The sequence below is a fragment of the Falco biarmicus genome, chromosome 4 (assembly GCF_023638135.1).
Source record: "Falco biarmicus isolate bFalBia1 chromosome 4, bFalBia1.pri, whole genome shotgun sequence".
Lineage (NCBI taxonomy): Eukaryota > Metazoa > Chordata > Aves > Falconiformes > Falconidae > Falco > Falco biarmicus.
In genome coordinates this window covers 88,224,251-88,236,747 of record NC_079291.1, presented here as the reverse complement: position 1 = coordinate 88,236,747, position 12,497 = coordinate 88,224,251, and the positions used below count along the sequence as shown (strand labels likewise).

The 12,497-nt window shown below is 37.6% G+C and overlaps 1 protein-coding gene across 6 annotated transcripts in view; it reads right to left on the bottom strand.

Moving 5' to 3' along the window:
- The window catches only part of PDPK1 (3-phosphoinositide dependent protein kinase 1), a 37,801-nt gene that overhangs the window by 11,677 nt on the left and 13,627 nt on the right, over positions 1-12,497 (bottom strand). For 5 of the 6 annotated variants that reach the window (XM_056334087.1, XM_056334085.1, XM_056334083.1 and 2 more), the window contains exons 2-6: positions 8,709-8,978; positions 4,766-4,808; positions 4,424-4,561; positions 3,041-3,185; positions 593-690 (exon numbers count right to left, since the gene is read on the bottom strand). In XM_056334087.1, coding sequence (XP_056190062.1) covers positions 593-690; positions 3,041-3,185; positions 4,424-4,561; positions 4,766-4,808; positions 8,709-8,921 — 637 coding nt within the window. In that variant the 5' untranslated portion in view covers positions 8,922-8,978. Of the gene's footprint in view, positions 1-592; positions 691-3,040; positions 3,186-4,423; positions 4,562-4,765; positions 4,809-8,708; positions 8,980-12,497 lie in introns of all 6 variants that reach the window. The other variant, XM_056334082.1, reaches the window with a different exon arrangement.

Genomic DNA, 12,497 nt, shown 5'->3' with positions numbered 1-12,497 from the left:
CTGCTCAGAAAAGACAAAACAATCTTAGTGATATCTATTTGGTTCAAGAAGCTAGGCATCTAGGCACTTTTAGGTATAAAATCTACCAACACAAGCTTACTAGATTCAAGTTAAAAATTAAGTTTATCAAAATCAGTTCAGCCTAGTGCTTTTATTTAGGCATTCTTTGCTGCACCATGGGTTCACAGGTTAATACAAAGCAACTAATGACACAAGAATTCTATACCTCCACATTTGAGCAACTCTGATAGTTACTGTGGCTCTGCTGAAACAGTAAGTTTTCACACTGCTTATGTATTTAACCACAGTGACTATTTGTTTGTGTTCTTGTCTTGCAAATTAAAATAATTTGAAGTAGTTTAACTACCCACTATATTTGGTGATCTAGCTGGTTATACCACTACACCAAGTATTATCTCTTCTGACATAATCTAAGCAGTGACAGTCAAAACAATTTCAAGATCTCTGTGAATTTGTTAGAGAAAAGGTAATGATATTTGAAGGTTACAATTTGGTAAATACAACATACATACATTTTCAAAGGACCAGTTGCTACAGTTACCTGTATCACATATAGTATGTAATGGCATACCTTGTCTGCTGTCTGCAGGTAATACTTTTGCTGTTCCAAAGTCTGTTATTTGAATGTGCATGTCTTCATTTAGCAAGATGTTCTCTGGCTTAAGATCCCTGGAAAAGGCAGATTTTTATATTTAAACAGCACACAAATTAAAAGTTGCAAAACTGCCTAGTGACTTATGCACACCATGCTATCATAAATTATGCAGACATTCTATAAACGTTGTTGTGTCCACTTTGCTCTGACTTGTACCTGTCATCATGCACACTGCTAAGATTTTGGAAAGACTATTAACATTTTTATAAAAAGGCATGAAGAATTATCTTAAACCTAAGCTACTGTGCATCTCACTTGTTCAACAACTACAACAACCACCTCCATAAAAAACCAAAACACCCCACCCTTCACTCACAAGCCTTAATTTAAATAACATTTGACAAATTGATACAGCAGTAAGATCTTCTAGGCCTGTTTACTCAGTGCAAAATTTCAGTCAAACAATGGCAACCACCTTCCATCCCACCCCCACCCCCCCCCGCCCCAAACGTCCACAACAGATAAGAACTGTAAATGGCATGTTTACATTTGTCACACACAAATCCATGTATAATCTGTATTTCAAACTGCCTCCCATTCTGAACAAAACCAGACCTCACCGTAACATATACACAATATACAGCAATACATAATTAGATGTCAAGAGGTTCATTAGCAACAAATAAAAAATAGCATTGAGTTACACTGCTATGGTATAGTTTCCTTTGCACCAAGTTTCCTCAACTGACAAGAAAAGACTACATACTTCCCTCCTAAGAAGTATCTTTGGATGCTCATAAAGCAATCTGGAAGCATGGGAATTGTTTTGATTAACTGTTAAGAAAAATCAGTGCAAATTCAAAGCTGTTTCCATCAACCACTGTGCAGCATTATATCCCTCAGAATACCGCCTCCTATTGTTGAAAACCATCATTGAAAAGTGGCACAATTTAAAGTCTGCGCAGTACCACAGAAAGCAATTGCAATTAACTAATTATGATACACAAGCCATAAAAATCCCGTTCGTTTTTCTGTAACTATTCTTGGAGAGAAGTAGAAAGTTCATGAATGGAATGGAACTTTTTTAACAGTTCTGTGCAGGGTTGTTTTTCTTTTTTACATATACATCTGTACGCATATATACTGTACTCCATGCACACATATACGTACAGTTAATATATTAATATTGCATGATGGATCTGGGATATAGCTATATATCTATGTATCAAGATGTATCTGCAGTAACTTTTCCAGAGTAGCCTGGCATCTTAAAGTGATTCTATCTCATGTCATATTTCTTTAAAGGTAGCAGAAAATCCCAAGAACTTTCAGGCACTGCTAAAGCTATAGGTCTATAATTAAAAAAACTTTATAAGTTCTCTAACTGCACAATTTCACTGTTCTCTTAGTGAGCATACGAAGACATAATACAAAGCTGCTCTTTTGCAAACCAAGATTTCCAATACAGGCTTAGTAATAGTGACAATGATGCTATACTCATTTCATAAGTATTCTCCCAGCCTAACACATGGCCTATATAATCAACGTGAAACTGGGACTTCTTGAACTTCCTTCCCCACTGTAGAAAATTTTATACTTTTAGTACTCCCCACGTCCAGCCCCCTTACATTATTTTCCAAATTACCTCACAGAAAAGTATTAGGAAAATACTTTGTCCTTTTAAATATAACTGAAAGAAGAAATAATGCTACCAGAATTACAACCAGCCAGCCTTCTGCCAACTAGCATCTACCGTTCTGTAACAACTGCTTGGGAACCAATAGACAAAACAGATTTCTTACCCAAAAAACTCTGCAGCTCAGCTTTCTCACACTTAGAGCTTTAGGTTTTTAACAAACATGTATGACAAAACATGCTTATCCAGACAATATAATTACATCAAGAACAAATGTGAAGGTCCTATTAAAAACTTTGCTAAATTTCACTGTTTCCCTAGTTATTGTTCGGCTCTGTGGCAACTGTTCATCAGTGAAAACTGACATACATTAATTTTACTTTCCTTGATGACATGCTGCACATGAATTCATACACCAACAGAATTCTAGTTACTTTTGGTACATGACAACAGAAAAAAATTAGTTAAACAAAAAGTCAGTTTCTGTTCTTACACCAACTGATCAAGCTTGAAAAAAAATGAGCTTTTGGTAATATTAATTCTAGGCCAAAAAGTTTTCTTACTTTTTCCTGCTAGAACAGTTGGTCTAGTAACAGAGATTGACTATCCTCCTAAAGTTTTCTTTGTTTAGCTCCCTATGTTAACAGCAGCACTAATGCTAACAAATGCTATTATGCTCTCATTAGCTTTCTACAAAATCCACACTTGCTTTAGACTTCACAAAGAATATTTCTAGAAAAAACACCTTGTACATAGTCAAATACATGTTGGTTTCAACTTTGTATTACCTGTGAATTATTCCTTTCCCATGCAAATACTCCAGGGCTGATACAATTTCAGCAGTATAAAACCTTGTACAGGTCTCATCAAATGAGCCAATTTTGCGTATATACTTTAGCAGCTCTCCGTTTTTGGCATAGCTAAGCCCAAAATCTGAATGTTAGTTAAGGTCTATGACTAAACCATTCTACAACTAAAATCCCCACACCTCATTCCAAAGACAAGAATACTACTAAAAATACATGAGCAATGGCGAAAGAAGTGAAGTTGGTTAATTTGAAACTCCACATGGTAGCAATCCAAAACAATTTCTTAAATATGTTAACAATCCAGGACACAGGCTCTGGTCCGATCTCTCAGCATAGCAATAACATCATAAAGGGTTAAATTTGTACTTCTTCCAGACAGTCACCTGAATAATTCATTTGAACTGTATACATAACTGCCCTCAAAGAAAACTATATACAGTCATTATAAGCATTCAACCTAAGTTTAAAACTGCCCCATCATCTGCAAAGTTCCAAAGTCAGCCCAGTGTTCAATGAGCAAATGTTTACATTATAAAGGAGAGCCCCTGTAAGTTCTATTTAATGCAGGCCTGCACATGGGTGTACACAGACACATATATAGTGCCTGTTAGCACTGCCAGCAGACTCTGTGAAAAACACAACTTCTTACTGACCCCAGAAGCAGACTGATCTATTCTTTTACCCTTGACACTGCCAAATCAAAGTTTAGGAAATGCACATGATTAACATTTTCTTCACAAGAAAAAAAAGCTAACTGCAAACCAATGAGCTTCCAAGATGAAACTGCACTTGGCAATTACTGCTACGCAGTGAATTTGGGGAACAATAGCCTAAACAGAAGAGTTTCAGCTTCCCATCTCAGATTATTCTGCAAGTACTTTTTTCCATAAGAAAAAAAATGAATAGATCTAATTGTTCAAATAAGGAACGGTAGTAAATACAGCTGGTTGCCCATATTTTAAACACAGGAACTGCAGTGTTTTACTGTATATATCAGAAATAAAACATTTATAAAATGTTTCTCCATACACCGCCCAATTATTATTTTTTCTAAATTATTTTAAGTTTAGATTGGTTGCAAGCTGCCCTTCAGTATCTACCACATGGCCAATATAAGTTATTGTTTTTAGTCTCCCCTATCCTGCAAGCCACCCACTCTTCTCTTTGAGAGGGCACGCTCATTCTCTTTGCTTAATTCCTATTAAAAGCATCAGTGCAAAAACTGCATCAGAAACATTAAGATATCTTAAATACCCCAAGCTATTTTCATCATTCCTGTTAGACAATATTTCAAAGGAAGCAAAACTGGGAATTGTTACTTTTAAGGAAGTGTTACAGCAAGTTTTAAAACACAAAGGATACATAGCTTTTCATCATCCTGAAAGGTGAAGTAGAGTTTCACAAAAAAAGGGTGATCCAGACGGGACATTACATCTCTCTCTCGTGTCACATATGGCACCTTGTTTTCTTTTATGATATGACGTTTTTCTAGAATTTTAACTTAATGAAAAAGAGACACAGAGTGAAAAAAATGCGGAGGGTACAACCAAATGAAGTCCATCTAAGTAATTTTGGGTCTTTTTTTGTTTAGGTAAGAAAATCATCATAAAACCACTGATTCTGTCTTTTGAACAAGCGTTTGGTAACATAACTATGCTGATACTGTATTTTTTAAAAGTTCATGTTGAAGGAGTCAATACTTACTGGCATATTCTCTAGAACTTGCCAATTCTCGAGCCAAGACAACCTGTTGCCAGAGAAGAGAAAAAAAAAATTGTTAACCATTCATTAAAGGCATACACTAACATTGATTTTGATCTTCCAGTAGGTATTTAGAATACTGACAGTACAAAATAAGCTATCACAACTCCAATCAACAAAATATTTCATCATGTGTTCATATTATGCTGGCTTCAGCAAAACTTCTGCAGAAATTTGGTTCAGCCTAACACCAGCTGTTTTGTTAAAAGACATGTACATCTGACTGGGTAACCACCAGATGGTCCAGCAGCAGGTCACAGAAAGTCAGTGAAATAAATATCCAGATATATAGTGCTAACTTTCTGCATTTTGGAAATTGATCCTTATACATTTTCATAAAACAATTTAGTGCCATCAGTAAACAAAAAAATCCAAGAGGCAATCTTGCCCGTTTATACACACATAGAGTCCACAGATGGCAGAAGGGATCAATTGATACAGGTGAAAATATACCTTGGCTAATAATTCTGAAACTTGAATTAAGTTGTACAACTCCCAAGACTGACTCTCCTCCAGCCTTGCGCAGTATCAAATTTTTTTACCATTAGATTTCAGATGTATTACCCACACAGCCACACTGATATTGAACAGCAGTGTTCTAAGTACACAGGATTGAGTATTTACCTCCTAGCATCAGTACTTGGGTATGCTCAAGTCCCTTCCTCACTGAACAAATACAAGTATACCATATATCCTAATTTCTTCCTAACTAATAATCCACAAAAAAACCCAGCAGAATCGCACAAAAAAAGAAAAAAATCCCACAGAGGTACATGTTAATACCACATCTCTGCTATCAGGGGCCTGAATCCTATGCACCCTAGAGAAGCAGTAATATCAATAAGGAATGTAGATTCTATAGAAAGGAATTAGACCTCAACAGCTTAAAAAAACACCCAAAACCAAAACAAACACAAAAACATTCACAGAACATATAAATGTGTTAACTTGCTAATTCAGACAACAGCAAGGCAAGAAGTGTAGTTAAATGTCTCAAACTGGAGGAAGGTAAGATGGCAAGAGCAGACAATCCTCAACAGAAGACTACAAAGCAGAAATAATTGCCAACATAATTGGCTGACATGGTCAACAAATACTTCAGGTTGCCAGAGATTAAATCTGCATTTAAAAACTGATTTTGCCCAGACCCTCACACTTCTTAGAACTACTCCTCTTAAAAAGAGGAGCTTTACTTACAGGTGGAGACAAAACCAAGGAATGATGGTGAGGAATACATACCAGTCATATAAAAGGCGGTGAGCAGGACAACATGCCTGCCACCCAAATATCAGAATTATTCTGCCACCACATAACAGATGCTGTCATGGGAGGCACAAAGGCCCCTGCTTTTTTGAGATGAACGCTTTTCAGTCAGGATATTAGTGAAGATCTTGGGGAGTACAACCAGATCTCTGAATCTACAACCACGTTTAACAAAAACAAAGTATACGCATTTTAAAAAGATGTTTTGATAACAACTCAAAGGATACATGCCCCACAGAACAAGAGCTCTAGTGCTGAGCTGATACATCAGAGGGTTTTGCTGCCATCCAGAGGGACCTCAACAGACTGGAGAAATGAGCAGGCAGGATTCTCATGCAGTTCCCTTTTTTGAACTGCAAACTCCTCCTCCTAGGGAGGAATAATCCCATGAAACTGTATATGCTGGGGGCTGACAGGCTGGAAAGCAGCGTTGCAGAAGAGGACTCAGAGGACCTGTTGGAGACCAATTTGAACATGAGCCGGCAATGTGCCCTTACTGCAAAGGCAGCAAATGGTATTCTGGGCTCCATTAGGAGGAGTGCTGCCAGTATGCTGATGGAGGTGATCCTTTCCCCTCTATTCAACACTGGTAAAATCACACCTGGAGTACTGTGTCCAGTTCCGAGCTCCTCAGTAAAACAGAGACATGGAGCTACTGGAGACTGTCCATAGGAGGACCTCAAAGATTATTAACAGATAATCTCTCATTTGAGGAAAGGCTGAGAAAGATGGGATTATTCAGCCTAGATAAAAGACTCTGGGAAAATCTCACCCATGCACATAAATATCTGAAGGGGAAGTGTAAACATGGAGTCAGGTTCTTTTCAGCAGTGGGACAAACTGAAACACAGGAGGTTCTATCTGAGCATCAGGAAATGCTTTTTTACTGTGAGGGTGACTGGCACAGGTTGCCCAGAGAGGCTGTGGAATCTCCATCCTTGGAGATACTCAAAAGCCAGCCACACATGGTCCTGGGCAACTGGCTCTAGGTGATCCGGCTTGAGCATAGGAATTGGATGAGATCACCTCTAGAGGCCCTTTGCAACCTCAGTCCTTTTGTGATTCTGTAAGAACAGCAAGCAAGTTTCCTTCTTTAAGGATGCAGTCTATAGGGTGAAGGCTACAGTCATTATCCTGAGCTTAAGGGTTTCAAATAATAATAAAAAAAGATATTGCTGAAGATTGCATTACTTTTTTTAAAAAAAATTAGCAGGTACTGTTAAGGCCCCCCTCAGCAACAGTTTGTGACCTGTTCAGTGGCCATGGAAAGCAGACAAGCATGCATTTCCAGTGAAGTCTAATCACTACAAAAGGTATCCCTAAAACTACTGGTCAGTTTCTAAAGTCATAGCTCCACAGTAACAGACCAGAACTGCTAAGCTGACAGAGGTGGTGACAAGCAGGAAGAACTAACTCCTGAACATGCTCTCTCTAGCACTGAGGCTCAGATGATTACGGTAACTGAAAGTCTACTTGTAAAACTCAAAAGAATAAAGCTACATAGGGATTAACATTTTCACAGTATTCTGTCTCTCTCCTGCTGCCCATCTAAATGCATTTGTGCTACCTAGACCTGGGTCCAAAAAAGCCATCTACCAGTGAACAGGTAGCAGAATGCTGGACCAGAAGTTTATTTGGAGTCTGGCTAGGCGCTATGGATGCCTCTGTTTACAAGGAACATGGTACCAATTTTCAGAGACCACAAACAGAAACAAAGTGTCTCACTGAAGCAAAAGTGTTCTGATATACCCAAGAGGTAGCAACTCTGTTGGATTCTTTAGGGAAACCTGCAAATTACAAACTATGTACTTAAGTGCAGATTACTCTTGATGACTGCTAGAGGCCTGATTCCTGAACACCACAGTAGACTGTACATGAAGAACCAGAAAAGCCCAGTATTTAGAGATAACAACCAAAAAATATATACAAGAAACAACATGTGAAAAAGATACAGAAATATTATACTACTTGCCTTACAATGTGGCAACTGCAAAAGCATCAAATGAAAGTATTAATTGTTTCATGGGTTCTTTAGGATAACAAATAATTAATTCTTGTGCAACGCCATGGATGTGACAAGTTAGAAACAATCCATTTAAGGCTACTTAGAAACAATCATTTTAGGCTCCTGAATACAAATATATTAACTGTGGCTCATTAAGTCCTTGAGGGCCATGACACTAGAGGTTGAGAAAGTATTGGAGAACTATCACTGTTCTTACTTTCTTCCCTAAGCATCTGGCAGTAGCTCCTGCCACAGATAAGACATGCTGTAGAAGTTCTTACCATGACAAAATCCTAGCCCAGCTCCAATCCTTTCTATCATAAAATTTTAACATGACCCAATATAACATCAAACTTACATTAGAAAGCAATGTCTCCTAAAAATCCAAGCATCAAGTCAGCAGGACACAATGGAACTTCTGAGGAGTTTAAAAGGTACTTGAAAAATCAGCACCCATATTTACTGCAACACTTAATTTTAACAGTTAAAATCACTATGTCCCACCCATCTACTCTTCAAGCTGTTCCCTCCAGATTTAAATCTCAGCAATATTACTTTCACAGCAAGTTTTGAAGTTTATCCAAGAAATTCAGCACTTTTTATAGAAAGTAAAGTTACCGTTGAAAAAGATCCTTCACCCAGAATTTTCCCAAATTTGAAGTCATCAGGTCGTTTCTTTCGAGGCTGTGGAGGCTGCTGTCCTGTATGCTGCTGCAAGGAGTTTGAACTAGATCTTGATTCAGCTGCAGTGCCCTCCATGTTAGATCCCTGTCTGCTGCCACAGGTGGAAATGACAGATGGAGTGCTGGAATCTGCTTGGTTCCTCACCATTGATGGGGATGAACAGGAGCATAACACCACACTAGACTGGAGTGGAACAGCATCATACTGCAAAAGAGAAATGAAACTTTATTCCCATACCTTCAAATAATTACCACACACATCTGCACCTTGTTTCCATACAATCAGCACAAACTTCTATTTGAAAGGGTTATCACTAAAATGTCTTTAGGAGGGAGTGTTACTATTTCACAAATTAAGAGCTGCCATTTCCAAAATAAACAACTCTGTTTAGGTCATGCTGTGCACATACAAATAGCCATAAGTCAAAAGTCTGAACACTTTAAGAATGCTTTTTTTTTTTCCCCACACTCAAATGCTCCCTGACACCAAGGTATCAAATTTCACAGTACATTCTCCTGTGAGTAACATGATCTATTAAACTTTATTTCATGCTCAGAGACAAAGCCATCCGTCCAATCTTAACAAGTAACAGTCTTCCTGAAATTAAAAGAATTATCTAGTTATGCAATCAACACCTGTATTCACAAGTGACATTAGTTTAGAGATCCAAGTTATGATGAACTGCAAATGAGCAAGTAAAGCATGAAAACTTTAATAGAGACCAAGGATATATTCCTACATTTTTACTTGGAATCCCACTTTCTCCAGTAGTATTTCTCTTTAATACACATCGGGAAAGGACATGAAGAAAAGCAGGAACAACATAGAAAAGGCAGGTCAGTTGGAGGGTTTACTAATCAGCAATATTCAGTTCTTTTTTTGAAGAATGCTCTGGTTCATGACCTTTCAAAACAAGGAAGATTACACTATTTATATTGTACATATGATCACATAAAGACATCCCGATTCCAAAAAAAAGAACCAGATATTGCCCAGAAAACAGCAAGTACATGAAGGTAAGACTCCAAATACCGATTCTTATAATATACAAATCAAACCATCATTTGGTACACTTTTATCAATTTTTCCCAAGTAAGACCAAGGAAACAGGTCAAGCTGTTTCCCTCCCTGTTGGTAACACCCTCCATTACTCTATTCTACTTCAAATGTTTTACCTGAAATTGGCCAGAAAACACAGACAGTAGGAGAGCTCTGCTGAACTACTTCTGACAATAAAACCTGGTACACAAACAGTGGGAATATTTAAGAAAGTTAACACTCTATCTGAATATTATTTTTTAATCTCAGTATTCTAAAGTATGTCCAGCAGAATGAAACTATATGACAATGAAAATATCGTAACCTCAAAACAGATGTATTATACAGCCCTGACCTAGTCTGTAACATAGTTCATGTTGATATTCAAATAAACACTGCTTCTGACACAAATTTTTATCTCATGAATTTCAATCTGATTCAGAAGAATTTCTGCATTTCTATCAGAAACCGCTTTAGAAGGGAATTGGACTTGCATTCAATCATGCACATGGGCTTAAAGCACCTAGGTCCCACATTAGCAATTACTCATTTGGCTGTGCTCTATGCAGTAGGAGAAAATAGCTTTCATTTACTGCTAAACATCTTTCACAAGTAAGATACAATTCAGAAATACACTTCACTTACACATTTAGTGACACTACAGAACAATGAGATATGAACATATTTCTAAACATGCAAACGTATACCTTCTAAATTAAGACAAAGATAACAAGGTCAAAAGGGATACTGTTAAAACTCTTCATTTTCTCCACTCACCATAAATTATATGCAAATACCCATTCCCACAAGATAGAAAATCAACTATTATTAAGCAACTACTCTAAACAATAGCTTTCAAGAAGCCTAAGGGAGTATCACCTTTCCAACCTGAGTGCAGCCTACCTGCTTCAGGATCTCTATTGCTCCTTAGGGCTTTTTCCAAGAACTGACTACACCAATAGGGCAAGCTGATCAAGAACAGGTAACAGCTTTTATTAGACCTGTGTCCAAGCTTTGTGATACAAGGGAGACTTATGAGGAATCTGCCTCTAATGATAGCTATTTGCTATATTTTGTACAGCTTTTGTGAGGACAGAAGGGAGGACAGGCTGAGGGCAGACTTGGAGACAGATGGCAGAATTTTGCTTTTTGAAAAGTTCATTAACTCCCCCAGACAGTAGCACATCCCCTACTCAGAATCAGTTATGTAGCACTCTTCCCTTTGAAGAGAAGAAAGTATATTGATGCTGCTATTGTGAAAATTGCATGTTACAGCATGTGTGCTGTAGGTCACAGTTCCTTTTATGCAGATATTGTAGCTGACACTTTCCCCAAACTAGTTGCTGTCACCAGCATCCTCATAGCTCAACTGAACCTTTCCTTCAAACAGCTACTCAAACAGCAACCTGTATAAACCTGTATAAACAGTAACTAGAACTAAAAACATTGTACTCTTTCCTATTAAGAGTGCAGCAAGGCCAACACAAGCATGACTGCTCAACAGCTGAGGTGATGACAATGTGAGAAACATCCTATTAATTGAAATACAGTAAATAACACACATGCACACAGACAAAATATTAGCATTTCAATGACAAACTGGCTTCCAGTCAGGCTATTCTACAGCAACTGAGGGTTTACAGGTAAATAAAGCAGCAGCATTGTGGCAGATCTGATTAGATTCTGCAGCTAGCAAGATCACCTTGAAAAACAAACAATCAAGCAAAAAACCCACCACAAAAGCATCAGAGAGCACTGAGAGAAAGGGTGAAAAAGGTGGTGAATGCAGTATATTTCCTTGCACAGTATCTGAAACTAAATCACAATGAATATCAAGTATAGAGAAGTCCTAAGGGAAGAACAGACAGGACTCTGTAGGAAGAGAAGGTTATTTCCAGCCAAGGTATAACGTCAATTAGTCCCCTGACTTTTGCAAAGGAAAGTCAAGATTAAGAACAAGAAGGACAGAGGAATATGCAATAGATTTCAAGAATCAGTTACCCAAGAAGTGCCAGAACTATGCACCATTAGGTATGTTGAATCCAGACATTTATAGAAAAGATCACCACTACACTTTTCTTTCCACACTTCACATAATCTTGTTTAGTATTTTGTATCCTGTATTATTTACCTTGTCAGTTTTACTTTTGTATCCTGTATTATTTACCTTGTCAGTTTTACTTTGAAAGACTCCAAAAAAACATGTCTGCAGAGACTATACATATTTCTGCATATGTTTTCACATATGCCAGAGAGCACAGGCTAGCTCGTCCAGTCTGATCTCATATAAGCACTCTTTTGCAAAAATCAGATTTAAAATTCTGCTTCTGTTAGATACAGACATTTTTAGTGAAATACGAAGTCAATCACTGAAGATTTTAAAAACCTTCTGAACTGCACCTGCAGTTCTCAGAAGCTTGAGGATGCTCTACTTGCAGCAATTATCAACGTTTCTCAGTTGGCAAGCCAGTGAAAGCAGAGACCCTCACACAGTGAAAACAGACTTACCTATTGCACGTCATGGATCACTGTGGACCACACTGGTCACCACTAATCTAATAATTCTACATCCGCTTTTAAAAACTAATCTCTAATGCTACCTACTTTCCCAAGCACTTTCCCAAGGGTGCTGTTTCCAATTTATAGAAATTTTTTTATTCTTAGTGCAACATACTGTGAAGTTGA